Source organism: Saccopteryx leptura, chromosome 1 (assembly GCF_036850995.1).
Source record: "Saccopteryx leptura isolate mSacLep1 chromosome 1, mSacLep1_pri_phased_curated, whole genome shotgun sequence".
NCBI classification, from domain to species: domain Eukaryota; kingdom Metazoa; phylum Chordata; class Mammalia; order Chiroptera; family Emballonuridae; genus Saccopteryx; species Saccopteryx leptura.
Genome location: NC_089503.1, coordinates 167,278,223 through 167,294,361, shown reverse-complemented (window position 1 = coordinate 167,294,361; position 16,139 = coordinate 167,278,223). Strand labels below are relative to the sequence as shown.

General features: G+C 42.2%; 1 protein-coding gene across 1 annotated transcript; it reads left to right on the top strand.

Annotated features, from left to right (window-relative positions):
- Window positions 1-8,179: 8,179 nt before the first annotated feature.
- On the top strand, window positions 8,180-13,266 carry RGS1 (regulator of G protein signaling 1). The gene is made up of 5 exons (XM_066360878.1): window positions 8,180-8,392; window positions 8,724-8,804; window positions 9,256-9,317; window positions 10,656-10,819; window positions 11,572-13,266. Exons 1-5 carry the CDS (start codon window positions 8,256-8,258, stop codon window positions 11,755-11,757), a joined length of 630 nt encoding a protein of 209 aa, XP_066216975.1. The 5' UTR covers window positions 8,180-8,255; the 3' UTR covers window positions 11,758-13,266.
- The last annotated feature ends 2,873 nt before the right edge of the window (window positions 13,267-16,139 follow it).

Sequence of the window (16,139 nt, the reverse complement as noted above, 5' to 3'; positions counted from 1 at the left end):
GGCAATGCGGGGCGGGGCACGTTTGGAGCAGGTGGGTCGCCAAATTCACTGAGTTTCAGGAGCAAGCCTAGGCAAAGGGCTCTAACCTAGAATCCTCAAAGAAATAAAAATGAAAAACATACTCCCTACAGCATATTCTATGGAAATCCTAATTTTTATGGGTCTAGTGCTGATCACTGTAGAGTCTCAATAGGGGCAAAAAAAAAATCTTCGGACACCATTGTCACAGCTGCAAGTTCCAGAATGACCAGGTTTGACGTCGACACAGAAGAAACTGACACAAAAGTTAGCTGATTGGACCAAACCCCTGGAACAGGCCCAAGTGAGCTCTTGGTGAGGCACCCAGAGCCCTTCGAAATGCAGCAAGGTCACCCTGTCCCTAGGATTCAGCGGACTCAAAACCTTTCATGTAAGTAAAAGGTTAAAAAATATATAAATATATATAATAAGTCAAACCTCTTTGAAAAAGGCAGGCCAGACACAGGAAAGAGTGCTATATCACAGACCACTGGTACCGACAGTAATGGTAGAATCAGCCTAAGAGTGACCGCTAGTCAAGTGACCTAACGGTGCTGCTCACTCAAGTAAGATGATAGGAGTTATTTCTAGAGCATGACATTCAGACTGGCTTGCGCTCAGAGGTTCCTTCAAGTCAAGTTCGCTTGTTAGAGTATGACCTTTATTTTGAAGTAAATGTCCAGTAGGTCTGACATCAATAGGTGATTAAAAATCTAAATCTGTAAATAAACACAGAAGCAAAACACTAGAAAAGACATGAAGAAAGACAGTTAATGTCATCATAAGAAATAATGAATAAAGCATGTCAGAAAAACCTGATGGATTTTTCTAGGACAGTCACAGAATGCGGGGTGGGGTGGGGGGGGGGGAGTAATAAAGCGAATAAGTCACTGTTGTTCACCACTTTGATGTCTAGTAAAAACAAAGGCAAGTCACCCGAAGGGCATTTTAGGTATCTCCTGCTTTTCAAATGTTGCCTTTAGGAGAGACCTTTATTAGCACCTGTTTTCTCTAACTGAATAGGGAATTGAAAAGGGTTTTCGCTCTTCAGGGGAAATAAGGTGAAAATAGTGTTCAGTGTCTGTTTTGCCTCGGCCATTGTGAGGACAACGTGCGTCCCCACACCTCATAGGGAGAGCAGCCCACCGAGCTCCTCCCCTGGGAACGACACTCAGCATCTCAGCAGCCAGCCCCACCGCTTTGAACTGTGTCTGTGAGCACCTGCGCGTTCTCTCGATGTACCATGTGCATCTGTTAGCCAGATGTGGCCCAAGCAGCATCTTTGTTTTACACTACTTCGGCTGACCAAAGGTTTCACAGAATGCTGCCACTCCAGAGAGCAGGGAAACCTTGCAATAATCATTCATTGAAGTTGTGCCCTGGCAAGTAAAACACACTTTCCTTTACCACATGCCTCTCTGTGCTGACCTTTCAGTATCCTTGCTTTTGCATGGATGTCCCGTGTTCTGTAACAGAACATCCCAGTCCAACTGCAAATAATGTGTCCATGTACTTATGGCATGGTTTTCCATTTTCCAACTTGGGAACAGGACACTTGCTCCAGTACTTGCAAAATTTTATTTGCAAAGCATAATCAAATGGGGTCTGACAGGACTACTCTCCCTTGTTGACATGAATATCAATCATGGAGTGATCATAAATGAAAATGACCCTAGCATGGAGGAAGTCTATCAGAGAAAATATTAACCGAAGATTTCTTTAGTTCTTTCAAGAATGACTTCAAAGACGGGCCTATGGGTGGGAAATTTGTTGATAAAATGCCATCTAGGGTGAATAAGTTTTATAGAATCACAAAAGCCCAGTTCACTAAAGGTTGGTTTTCCTATAATCTCTTAAATTATAGAAAGGGGGTATTTGCTGTTGACTATAAGTAGATTGGATCAGGGTGAGAAAAAGAAACTAGATTCTTATCTTAGCTCCATTTGCATCTACCAGGGTCATTCATCTCTCTGAGTTTTTCTTACTGAAACCTATCTACTGATGTCTTCATTTAGAAAATAAAATCATAAGCAAGTCTAAAACGTTGAATTCTTTTATTCCTAAATACTATAAAGTCAGCATCCATGTCCCAACAACCCTCTTCCTGGCCGTAGAGAAAAGTCTTTCTAAACTCAGCTTTGTTGAAGCATTTCAAGTAAACTCTAAGAAATGTAGCTGAAACACAGTTGGTAGTCGCCCCCACCCCATAAGCCTGGAGCCTGGAAGAGCCAAAAAAAAAAAAAAGAGAGATCCCAGAAATGAGCTTTAGTCTTAACTCCCTAACCATGGAATGGTTACACTAATTTTAACAAAGTCTTTCCGAGTCTCTTTGAAACTCTGCAAAGCTTCATACTTATATTGGAGGATCCACTCTTCCATGACTTTGCTGCATGTTAAAAGGTGTCTACTTGCTGAAGACCAACTTCTTTTACTGCAGAGTTTCCTACTATCCGAGGGGTATGGATCTCAAGTGCAGAAACAGGCAGAGGATAGAGTCACGCTGATTTTCGAGTAAATGGCCAACAGCAGTTCTGTTCCATGCTTCCAGAGCTAGTTATCCCCTCCACGTTCCTCTCTGGTGACACTTCTCACCTGGATTACTTACTTAAATAGCTGTCTGCCCTGTGGCCAGTGACTCCTCAGGACAGAGACCCATTTACCCTCCTGTTTCCAGTGCTTATGTCTGCTATATTGTAGGACTGCAAATAAAGTGTGTTAAATAAGGTGTTTCGTTTTCTACAAGTTCAAGTTTCTGTGTATGTCACTGACTCTTATGGTATAAATACATATTTTACTTTTAAAACACAATCTCATGGGCAGAAGACCAAAAGGGACAATTTTCCAAAAAAAGACATACAAATGTCCAACTTCACTAGCTATAAGGAAAATGCAAATCAAAACCACAAAGATAACACCTCATACCTGTTAGAATGCTATTATCAATAAGAAGTAACGAGTTCTGAAGAGGATGTAGGGAATAGGGAACCCTGCACACACTGCTGGTGGGATGTAAATTAGTGTCACCACGATGGAAAACAGTAGACGGTTTATCAAAAACACAAGAATAGAGCTACCATATGACTGACCTAGTAATACCTCTCTGGGTCTGTACCCCCAAAAGGTGAAAACACTTATTCATAAAGATATATGCACCACTATGTTCATTGCAGCATTATTCACCATGGCCAAGACATAGGAACAATCTAGTTGTCCTTTGTCAGATGAGTAGATAAAGAAGGTGTGGAACATTTATACAGTGGAACATGACTCAGCCTTATAAAAGACGAAATGTCGTCGCTTGCCACACCATGAATGGATCTTGAGCATACTGTACTAAGTGAAATAAGTCCGATGGAAAAGGGCCAGAGTCACATTATTTCACTCATATGTGGGATATAAAACAGAAAGTAACAATTTCAACAACTAAAATACACTAACAACAACAAAAAAAACAAACACATAGATACAGACAACAGAAGGGTGATTACCAGAGAGGACCGGCAGTGAGCGGTTGACAAAGAGAGTAAAGAGGGTTTAATACACGTACGGTGATAGAGGGAGACTAGACTTTGGGTGGGAAGCACACAGTAGGGTATTCAGATGTCATATTATAAAGTTGCACATCTGAAATTTAATGTTATTAACCCATGTTTCCCCAATTAATTGAATAAAAAAAATTGTAAAGGCAAGCCAATAATTTTTTTCAAAGATACAGTTTTGTGTTCATTACTGTCCTTTGCCCCAAAATTCCTACTAGCCACAACAAAATTTCAGCAGCATTGTGTTGGCTCAAAATCACTTTTAATCAATATTGAGGATGAAAATGTCATTTAACAAAGATCTCCAAAGGCAGTGGGAGGGATTAGAATCAAAATGTAAAATCAACTCAGCCAAGATGAAAATCTTTCCTATCAAACCGATAGCCACATTCTGAAATGTTTTACTGAACTAATCTCCTCAACATGTTAAAATATAACAGCGGGATTTTTTAAGGCAGGGGAACTATTCTGTATGATACTGCAATGGTGGACACGGGTCATTACGCATTTGTCAAAACCCTTAGCATGCGCAACACCATGAGTAAACCCTAGTGCACACTAAGGACTGTGGGGATGACGATGTGTCATTGCAGGTTCATGACCAGCTGTATCAGAGACCACACTGACAGTGGGGGTGGGGGAGAGGTGGACGGTGGGCAAGGCAGACGTGGAGGGAGTCTGCGAGAACTCTCTGTATTTCCCGCTCAAGTTTGCTGTAACCCTGAAACTCCTCCAGAAATAGACTGTATGAATTTTTTTTAATAAAATGATACCACTAAGACCACATGAATTTCTTCTTGCCTTGGGATTCCTTCCTAGCTACTTAAGCACAATTCATTCCTTCCTAGCTTCTTCACAAAGGAAGTGCACAGTCAGGTTACATTTGCGAGAGCCACTCTATCTTCTCTTGGCCTTGCCCAAAACCCTCTACAATTTCTGCCACAGCCATTGACTCAATAAAGTGGCTCTTGGATTGTCTGCCTTTTCTTAATGAATGCCACAAAGAGGAGCCAGACGGGGATGTGCTGTATGCAACTAAAAGGGAACTTCTAATGCCCTGCCATGGACTCTTCAACCCTTGCAAACACAGCTTCCCCAAATTTGCCTGGCTCTGGTACATGAGATTTTGCATGTGCTAGCAAGCAGCCTTTGAGAGGGCAGCTAGTTATCATGCCACTGACATGGCTTTAATAGCCAATCATAATAGAGGAGTTTCACTCCTTCTTTGGACTTAGAAGCATGCCATTGTAATTGCTTTCCAGGGCCTGAGCCTGAATGTTTATACCAAGGTAGCAAAATGTTAGCAGTTTAAAGGAATTACGAGGTAAATATTTATCTCTGTGTCAGACCAGAGTTTCCCAAGGTGGTAGTAAGGGAACATAATTTCTGCAAACTCTTTTTCCTACCTGCTGAGGGTTCAGATCTCAAAAAAATGTTAAGAAACTGCTGCGTATCCTACCCTCCTTTTAGACACTGACAAACGTGTATTCACATATTGAAGGCTCTCAACAGATCTGCATTGATCAACAAGAACCTTATTTAGGCCCTGGCTGGTTGGCTCAGTGGTAGAGTGTCAGCCCAGCATGTGGATATCCTGGGTTTAATTCCCACTCAGGGCACACAGGAGAAGTGACCATCTGCTTCTATACCCTTCCCCTTCTCCCTTCTCTCTCTCTCTTTCCCTCCCGCAGCCATGGCTCAGTTGGAGCAAATAGGCCTCAGGATCTGAGAATGGCTGCATAGCCTCACCTCAGGTGCTAAAGCAGCTTGGTTGTCTAGCAACGAAGCAACACCCCAAATAGGCAAAGCATCACCCCAAAGGGGGCTTGCCAGGTGGATCCCAGTCGTATGCGGGAGTCTGTCTCTCTGTCTCCTTGCTTCTCACTTCAGAAAAATAAATAAATTTTAAAAATTAAAAAAAAAAAATTAAAGAACCTTATTTACCTTTGACCCAATATTTCCCAAATTTATGTGGCTGCATAACCTTTACTTGTGTTATTGTAATCCTTATCATTCTCATTAGCAACCAAAGGAATTAATGTTGCAGAAATATACAGTGTGTCTGTAAAGTCATGGTGCACTTTTGACTGGTCACAGGAAAGCAAAAAAAGACGATAGAAATGTGAAATCTGCACCAAATAAAAGGAAAACTCTCCCAGGTTCATACCTATTCAGTGCAGTTCAATGTGGGCTCATGCACAGATTTTTTAGGGCTCCTTAGGTAGTTATCCCGTATAGCCTCTACAGACTCCTCACTGACTGATGGCCTACCAGAACGGGTTTCTCCACCAAACTGTTGGTTTCCTTCAACTGCTTATCCCACCGAGTAATGTTATTCCTATGTGGTAGCGCTTCGTTATAAACGCACCCATATTCACATTGCACTTTGGTCACAGATTCGAATTTAGCGAGCCACAGAACATACTGAACTTTCCTCTGTACCATCCACATCTCGACTGGCATGGCCGTGGGCTGCCCCGCTGTATACACGGCGTTATGTCATCATCTGCGCATGCGCACATGCTGCCATATCATCCTACAGAAACTGGGAGGGTTTTCCTTTTATTTGGTGCAGATTTCTCATTTCTATCGTCTTTTGTTGCTTTCCTGTGACCGGTCAAAAGTGCACCATGACTTTACAGACACACTGTACTTTGGAAATCGTCAGTGTACAAAGGTGATAAGGATCGTAGTGGACCATTAAATACAAATGTGAAAGCATTTTTTTCTCTAACATAACTTAACCACAATTATCTAGAGGAATGAGAAATGACTAGATAAACAAACATGAGCCGTGCCAAAGACTTGAACAGGAAAGTCAAGTATGGATGGACCGAACCATAAGAAACGCACAAGCAAAGGCCTTTCTGCCGTTAGTTTCTGAGCCCCGTCAGCTTTGCTTGGGTTGCGAAATGGCCAGCTCATCTCCCCACATGGTCTTTCCTTCGGCATCGCTGTGTTATCTTTCAAACAGCAAATGACGCTGGCTGCATACAACACACTGTGACTCTGAAGGAAGTGAATTTGGAAGTGTTACACATGTTATTCTTTCACATGTTTTATTATCCCCATGCTGGAACCAAGCCTTTTGTCAGCTTCACCCATTATTAGCAGGAGCCTTTCTAAGTCAGCTTGGTTTTGTCTTGTCAGGGGTGAAAACCAAAGGAGGTTTAAGTTAAACTGGGTGCGTTCTAAATAAACCACAGTCTATATATTATATAAACTCCATAAGAGCCCACGGTGCCCTCTACCCTGATCGATGATTACTCATCTGATTCCTTGGGATTTAAAAAAAAATTCTTTAATCTTAATTAAAGTTAGATTTTAACTTCCAGAGATACTGCCAACGTTTAGAGCAGTGGTAGTCAACCTGGTCCCTACCACCCACTAGTGGGCATTCCAGCTTTCATGGTGGGCGGTAGTGGAGCAACCAAAGCATAAATAAAAAGATAGATTTAACTATAGTAAGTTGTGTTATAAAGATTTATTCTGCCAAACTTAGTGAACATCCGACATAAAGTACTTGGTAAGTAATTATTATTATATGCTTTAACTTGCTGTAACTCTGCTTTATAAATTTTATAAAGTAAAGTTACTTCCCTACTTTATAAATCACCATTACTGTGGAATGGGTGAGCAGTTAGAAAATTTTACTACTAACAGAGATACAAAGTGGGCAGTAGGTATAAAAAGGTTGACTGCCCCTGGTTTGGAGGGTGCATACATTCTTGGCCCGTCCACATACACTCTTGTTTGACCATAAGCAATTTTTCCTCTGTTACTATGCAATTCTTTACTATCAGTATATTTACATATTATGTCATATTTTTGTGTTAACTATACTTTTACTAGTTCATCACTTTTTTTAAATGTTACTTTATTCTTATCCTAAGCACTAATATACAAAAAAAAAAAACAATCAGTATGATAGGTGACTTACATTTAAAATAAATATGAAAACCCGTGCACCCCTTACAATCACTGTCTCAGCAGTAGAAAGCCAGCACACACCTGGGAAAACACTCAAATGGAAATTTCTTGCCAGGAAAATGAAGGATGAGAGTTGGAGTGACGGGAAAGTTAGGATGACTTCTCATCACTCTCCTTCCTACTGGATACGTGCACACATAAACAAACAAACAAACAAAAATATTTCTTTACTTCACACTCCTTCCTATGAGATGTAAAAGAAGAGCTCTTTTTACAACCCTGCAATCAGATGAATTTTGAATTTAAGGACTAGCTTAAGCTTCAGGGGGACACGTCCCCACTCTTGAGTCTCTATGTAGATACAATAAATACACCCAAGGAGAGCTGGATGGAAAGGTGCAGTTTGTATGAAGACACAAGCATCCCTTGGAACCAAACACTGATGACACTCATGCTTCAGACATGTGCTGTGTGTGTATGTGTGCATGCGTGTGTGTGTGTGTGTGCCTGTGTGTGTTTAATTTTCTTTCTTTCTAATCAAATGACCTAGTCTCACTTGGTTAAGTTTCAACCACAAAGCACCACAGTATGCTTTTCTTTTTTTTTTTTTCAAGACACACGTCACAAGCCGGCGAGAAAGGGGGAACTTCCAGTGTCTGTGGTAACATCACTTGATAAACAGACTCGCTGAACAGCACGAGCCTGTTTGCTCTCACTATATAAAGCGGCGGGGACGCTGACCGGCAGGGTATTTGCCGGGCGAGCACGATGAGAGGAGCAGGCATCTCCGTTCCACGGTTAGACAGGATGCCTGGCATGTTCTTCTCCACTGCACCCAAGGACCTGAAAGAAACTGACCACTCATTCCTACAGGACAAGACCCAGAAAAGGAGACCAAAGACCTTGTAAGTCTCTTCTGTGTCTTCTTTGGTGAATTTTGACAAGAAATGGGAGTAAACATTAGCACTTAGTTTGGCTAGATCAGAGCAGTTACCTGTTGGGAATTTGAAGTAGAATCCATTGTATGAAAAAATAAAATCATGATCAGGCATTAGAAGTGGATGGGAATTTTTCCGGACTTAAACGGGCTCACTCTTACTATAACAACAAGTTGTATCAACTATGTTTATCACTGCCTTCTTCCTTGGAGGAGTTTATTTCAGGCTCTTTTTTTTTTAATCAATGAAAGGTATTCTCCCAAGGAAATATCAATATCCGCTTTTGTGTCTTTTGTAGTGGAATGGATGTAAAGGCGTACCTGCGATCCATGATCCCACACCTGGAGTCTGGGCTGAAGCCTTCCAAGTCCAAGGACATGTACGTACACTCACACTCTGAACTATTGTGATAAAGGTGGTCTATGCCTTCTCTCTGTGCTCTAGCAAGAGATCAGCACTGTGCATAACGGCCTCATTATTTTACGTAACAAGCCTAAAGAGATTAGCACATTTGTACCCATGTAAATAAATACAAACGTGTGTGCATATATTTGCTAGTTACTCTACTGTTGGCGGATAGGTCCTTAGATTTTTTTTTTTTTTTTTTTACATTTTATTGGCAGATAGCTTCCTAGAGCCATCCTAGATGAAGTTTTGTTTCAGCAGCAATTTCTCAGGGAACTTTTGCTTTTTGATCAGATTTAATAAAATTACTAGGGCTCGGGTCTTAGTTGGCAAAGCTACCTGAATGCAGCAACCATTCCAAGTCCACTCATGCTTATGGAAAAAAGTATCTCTTACTGATTGATTTCGCCTCTTGTCCCCCGCAGACTCTCCGCTGATGATGTCATGCAGTGGTCTCAGTCTCTGGAAAAACTTCTTGCCAACCCAGGTGAGTATAGATTGACTGCTGGATGCATCTGGGTGTAGCTCCGGAGGCATAGAGGCAGAACGGCCTCAGGAAGATATGGGGTTCGGGAGAGGAGCGTGAGAAAGCTGTGCCCAGTTTTTCTGTCATCACCAACAGTGTCTGCATGTTGTACCCCTTAGCACTCAGCTCAGCCACCGGCAAAGCTGCGGAGACCTTAGGCTGCTTTCCTGCAGGGCTCTATTGCTGCAGGAGCCAAACTAAAAAGTCTACTGGGGTTCTGAGGTTTCAAGTCTTTAAAAAGGCAACCCAGACCTCTCAACCTGCAAACTGCTTGTCTGAAAGCTACCTAAAGAATATAATTGTGTGTGTGTGTGTGTGTGTCGTGTATATGTGTGAGTAGGAGTCGTTAGGTTAATTATATAAATACTTTACCATTTCTACATTCACTGATTGGTCATTCAGCCCACCTGCACGTAGCAAGCATGTTTAGAATTGCCAAGAATGCAAACAACCCAAGCCCAGGGCTCTGAGAGCAGCTGAGACCCCTGGAACATAACTGCATTCTGCTAGCACGACACGTCACAACACGGGTGGGATAACGGTTCTGAAACACCAAGTCTCCTGGGGCGTTTCTGTGGCAGGCAAGAAGGGAAGGATGAAATGAGGTCTCCTTACCCGCACCCGGCGGGGGCCTGCAATGCTGTCCGGAGATGCACCTTGCAGACGGTGAGGAGGAGAACTTTGTCTCCCTCTAGTGGGCAAGCTCACCCTCGTCTCCCCACAAACCCTGTAGGGATGGGACCGTCCCCTTTCGCCGTTCAGATCTGCTTCTCCCATCTTGTTACCGGACAGGACGTCAGCTTACCAACAAATAAACGCTATAGATACTGGCTCATGTGAAAAATCTCAGTCACGCTTGCAAACACAGTCCACACATCACACATCACACATGGGTAGGGAATAGACAGGCCTCACTATATTCCGACTTATATGTGTTGGATGGGGGAAATTAAGTTTGTTAATGATTAACACGTCCTCTGTCAATGTTTGCTCCCCTGAGAGGCTCTCTATAAGAAGAGAGATTGCCCTGTGACCTGGAGTGCAGGGTTTTCATCTAATGAGCAGACGGAAGCAAAGTCCAGTTCTGTAGCCCCCCACTGTGTGACCCGGGCCCCAGATGAACTGTAAATGAAGGCTTTTCTGTCTATGCAAAGTGGGACTCTGCTATTTCAGCAAAACAGCCGTTTCTCCCCTGTGTACACAGACAACACAGTAGCATGTTCTTGCAAATGTCTTCTTTGAGTTATTCATGTATAACCTTGATTAATACTAAGTATCTCAACCCCTCTTTCTTTGTAGAGGGGCAAGACATTTTTGGAAGTTTCCTGAAGTCTGAGTTCAGTGAGGAGAATATTGAGTTCTGGCTGGCTTGTGAAGACTATAAGAAAACCGAGTCTGAAAATTTGCATTGCAAAGCAGAGAGGATATTCAAAGCCTTTGTGCATTCAGACGCTGCAAAGCAAGTGAGTATTAAGTTTGTTATCATTAGTTTATGACGTCAGGGAGCCTAGATACAGAAATGTCATCCCACGTACAAAGCAAGATGGAGACCCCTCTGAGTCTCATGATTTCACTGCTAGAGACGTAGGTGTATTCAGACAGTTAGCTCAATGCAATGATCGCCTAATTTTCTATGTCTGTAAGAAGATGATTTTGTACAACTAGCTAACACAATGGGGCTGGGATAGAGAGTAATGGGTTCCTGGCCAGAATTGCATGCTGGGAAGTTCTTAATCAGCTAGCTCATCCTGGATCAGGCTAACACACAAGTGAGCATCATACATGCAATGCAGCAATCAAAATACTGCCAGTTAGTACTGGTGCCCACCTTCCCATTAAATATTTTTGATGCAAGCAAAAACAGCTGCATAAAGTGCCCTCTCCCCCTATAAATCTTGAATGTCCACACCCCTGTTTTTGATGATGAGCATGTCACCTTGCATGGATATTTAAATTTTTCATGGCTGCCTCTTTTGCATTGCTCAGCTATACACTGAGCCAACTCGGAGCCAAGACTTTCTTGCGATATTTCTGTTTAACTCCTCCACCCCTAGGAAAGGTCCAGTTTAGAACAGGCATTCAAGAGATATTTGAACTGCTTTAAAGAAGGGCTTAAAGCCACTATCTTGAGGTGCTTGGAAGAAAAACACAGTAATGTCATAAAATACACAATAGATTAGAAGCGTATATTAACTAATGTGGATTTCCCTTTTAGATCAACATTGACTTCCGCACTCGAGAATTGACAGCCAAGAAGATTAAAGCTCCAACCTCCACGTGTTTTGATGAAGCCCAAAAAATCGTGTACACACTTATGGAAAAGGACTCGTATCCCAGGTTCCTCAAGTCAAATATATACCTAAACCTTCTGAACGACCTTCAGGCGAATAGTCTAAAGTGACCATTTCCTGGCTGGAGGGAATGACAGATAGTATCAAGTACAGAAGGAATGTTCCCAGATGGCTCCTTGGGTGAGCAACTTTGCCTTTTTGGATGACTAGAAAGGCCCAGGGAAAGAACAAAATGACTCACAATGGATTAACATGGACCTTATCCAGGCGAGGGGTTGGAGAAGTTCACAGTGAAAATCGAGAGACAGTAAGAAGGAAGGAGGTGATTTGGCACTGTTGCAAAATACAGGTGGACCCACGTCCTAGAAAGCCCCTCAGAACTGACAAGGCCCTGTGAACGCGCCACTTAACCAGACACTGTGAATAAAGGTTTAAAACTGATTAAGACATGCTCTAAGCTTCAGGTCAACTGATGTCCACGCTGCATTATTCCTATCTAGAGACTGTCCGGAGCTGCTGAAATTGCTTTAACTTGGACAACTATTGGAAAAGTATGTGTTTCGAAATTGCCGCTGCTGTTATTGGCACAAAGTGTTTTCTGTGTTGTTTTGTTTGTTTGATTGTGTTGGGCTTGAAAGAGATAGAGAAAAAAACATAATGTATTTAAACTTAAGCTATTGCTCTTAAAACTGGGAAGTCAGACTATATTTGTAAATTAAATTATCAAGTGTCAAATATAAATGTAAGTTTTATATTAAAATATATAGAAGCAGTTTCTGCTTCATTTCCTTTGGTATTATTTCTTTAAAACTGACACTTAACTCTCAGATTTAACAAAAAATTCAAGCAAAGGGTCTTCTACTCTCTATCATTTCTTCAGCTTCTAAGACTACCATCCAATTAATTTGTGGATGTCTGAAATGAGACAACCCAATGGTTCTTGAAAATATGTACAACTCCGGCCCTGGCTGGTTAGCTCAGTGGCAGAGCGTCGGCCTGGCATGCAGGAGTCCTGGGTTCGATTCCTGGCCAGGGCACACAGGAGAAGTGCCCATCTGCTTCTCCACCCCTCCCCCTCTCCTTCCTCTCTGTCTCTCTCTTCCCCTTCCACAGCCAAGGCTCCATTGGAGCAAAGTTGGCCCAGGCGCTGAGGATGGCTCTGTGGCCTCTGCCTCAGGCACTAGAATAGCTCTGATTGCAGCAGAGCAACGCCCCAGATGGGCAGAGCATCGCCCCCTGGTGGGCATGCCAGGTGGATCCCGGTCGGGCGCATGCAGGAATCTGTCGGACTGCCTCCTCGTTTCCAGCTTCTGAAAAATACAAAAAAAAAGAAAGAAAGAAAGAAAATATGTACAACACCAATTAATAATCTGATACATTTCATTGGGTCAGTTTAATTTTGCATAACCTAAAAAAGTTTACTTAGTATGTGCTCAGGAAAAATAAGAATATATGGGCATATTAAACTATTAAGGGAACAAACTGTTCACATATTTTTATATGTATATGGTTATTTTTAAGTTGCAATTAAACATTAATTATTAAAAAATAAAACTATTATCTAATTAATCCTTTATTTTGTATATTACATGCACATATTAGATAGACTTTATTAGTTTTGCTTTGCTATCGGAATGCATAAAAGCAAACAAATAAATGTGTTCTACTACAGTTAAGCTTCAAACTGATAAGAAATTGAAATCTTTCAAAAAGGAACAAAAAAGTTATTTCAAGAAGTAGCCTAAGTAACAACTGGTGTTTTATGGTGGTTAGAAGTTTATGAAACCTGATTATTTTTTTCATTTAAGTCTCATAGCAATCCTATGAGAGCTGAGAGTCAGGAAGATTAAATCATGGCTTCCCAAATTTAACTAACCTTCAAAATCACCTAGACTGTTCACAAAACCACCCCTTCAGGGCCCTACCCCAGACTGACTGAGTCATAATTTCCAAGGGATCGGGTATAACCATCTAGGTTTTAAAAGGAAACCCCCCGGTGATCCTGAAGGTGATATGGTAAACCAGGGACTGACAGCACGTAGCTCCATGACTGCACAATCCATGCTCCTTCTGTGACACGACACTGCCCCCCACTGACCAGAAGGCATTTCCTAAGTCACTTAGAGTTGCAGCAGTTCTAAGTGTCGCCTATGAAGAAAAATAAGACCACACTGTAGGGATCACCTACACAAAGCAGAAAAATAGTCGAGATGACACATAAACCAGCATAGCCTGGAGAGCTGTGATTGGATAATCAGCCATCCACACACCAGATTGAAATCCTATGAGTGTCCTCAGTGCTGGCTTGTCCAGTCACTGGGCACACCGCAAAGGTATGGGGCAACATGAAGATAGGATTTAAAAAGAATTATTCTTGAGTTTCCATGGGGCAGAATTGCACTTGAAGCTCTACCTTAAAGCTGTATTCCATGATTTAGCAGGTCAATATTACAACAGAAGCTTAGGTAGGGACTCCAGTCTCTTCAACTTCATTATCATCATCACTGGGTATTTTTCTTCCCAGCTCATTCCTTCACCATATCCCCCTTCTGCAATCAATGTTGGCCACTGGCATATCATTTTTAAAATTTTTTCTGTTACCCTTCTCCTAGTACAGTGATGGGCAATCTTTTGAGCTTGGTGTGTCAAAATTTGCCAAAAAACCCAGCATAACTCAGGTGGTGTTTCACTTCAGAAAAAAAACCATAATTTCACAATATTTATAGTTTAAATAACAAAAATGTATAATTGTAATATATAACTGTGTTTAATAAACCAAAAACTAATTAACTTACCTGCTTAGTGACTTCTTTGTTCATCTGTCAATCGGTTTCTTTTGTTGGTCTTGATATTATTTAACTTGTGTGGGGTGCCGTGAACTAAGATAAGTGAAAGAGAGGGGAAATTCTTTAACTAACCTGCCTATTAGTGACTTTTTGTTGCTGAATTTCATTGGCTAAACCTTTAACTGAAGGTTGGTATTTTGTACACTTCAAGCCCAAGCAAACACTACTAACTTCATTTGTCAATCTGTTTCTTTTGTTGGTTTTGATATTATTTAACGTTGAGAATAAGGTCTCACAAAAGTACATAGAGGGAAAAATTGTGAGTAAAGCCATTGCTATATTTTTCAGGGTACTAAAAGTGTCTGGTAATTGGTTCCAGGCACTCCAAATTTCCTGTTCGTAGTGGCACTCCTCTTGATTCTCCAAGCAGCACCTTTCCAGATTCTCAAGCTTTGACCTCAAGTCAACAAATACCTGGGCCCAGATGCTGTCTTGAAATTCTGCAAGTTGCATCTTATGTAAATTAAGATGGCTGCCGCTATTTCTAATGGCAGGAAATGGCACCCATAGTGCAGGCCCTCGCCTCTCCCAGCCTTCCCCTCACTTATCTCAGTAATGATGGTCAATTAGAAATCCATGACACCCCGGAACAGTAGATTGGATGATGGTTGCTGTGGTTATGTGGTTGCTGGTAATGGCGATCACAGGGCCCCCAGAGATGTGTCCCCCCCGGCAATCCACTGCTCCCTGTTCTGCTTCGCCAGCCCGAAGTGAGGTCAAAGATCCCCTAGCAGCCTAACCGGAAGTCCCAGAACTAGACGCTCTGTGCTGGAGTTCTGTTGTTTTGGCCTACAGACCTCCGGCACAGAGTGTCTACACTGCAGCAAATGTTTTATCCTCGGCTACTGCACCTGGCCGTGCAGGAGCAGAGGATGAAACGTCCTTCTCGGCATGCGGCCCCATACTTCTCTGGTATGCAGCCACATGCAGCCGCGTGTCATCGAAAATGGCTACACATGTCAGTGCTGACACACGTGTCATAGGTTCACCATTATGGTCCTAGTAGAGCTGTCACTGTGTTACTTATTTTCCTTCTTTCCAGCCTCTTCTCTTCAACCCATCCTCTCAATAGCCACAAGCATCACTCTTTCAAAGATAGATTTGGGCATGTTGTTTCCCAGGATGTACATATTTCTTCTTCTGGAACTCAAAGCACTCCCAGTGGGACCTTCAAGGAATGTATGACTCCCCCCGCATCCCAGTCTGACGCTCCATCCACTGTACCACCGCCTGGTCCAGGGTATGACTCCCGTTACTCCCCTCTGGGTATCCTTTCCGCCTGACGTCCCACTGGCTTGTTTTCCTTTTCTTGAACAAGCCCTGCTCTTTACTATCTCCCAAATTTTGGTTGATCTCCATCTCAAATTCTTCTTCCTACCTCCTTCTTAGTTTTCAAAGCCCAAGTATTCCAAATGCAGGAAGAACAACTCTTCCATAAAGGCATTCTAACACCTTTCACCACTAACGAAAAGTAGTCCTTTTCAATGTCCAGTGGAGGCGAACTGAGTCCATGTAAACACGAGACACTCTGCTCCTATTTCTGGTACCACTGTCACATTAAATAGTCCAGGCTCTTCAGACTGTGCAGCGTGAGGAGTTCAACATGCACACTGGTCATAAAATGAACATTCTGGTCTTTGTCTTGA

Bases quoted from the DNA above. Each gene is read 5' to 3' on its own strand.
- RGS1 (XM_066360878.1), top strand. From the start codon at position 8,256: ATGAGAGGAGCAGGCATCTCCGTTCCACGGTTAGACAGGATGCCTGGC. The intron at 8,393-8,723 runs GTAAGTCTCTTC...TGTCTTTTGTAG, and splicing joins AAAAGGAGACCAAAGACCTT to TGGAATGGATGTAAAGGCGT. The intron at 9,318-10,655 runs GTGAGTATAGAT...CTTTCTTTGTAG, and splicing joins AAAACTTCTTGCCAACCCAG to AGGGGCAAGACATTTTTGGA.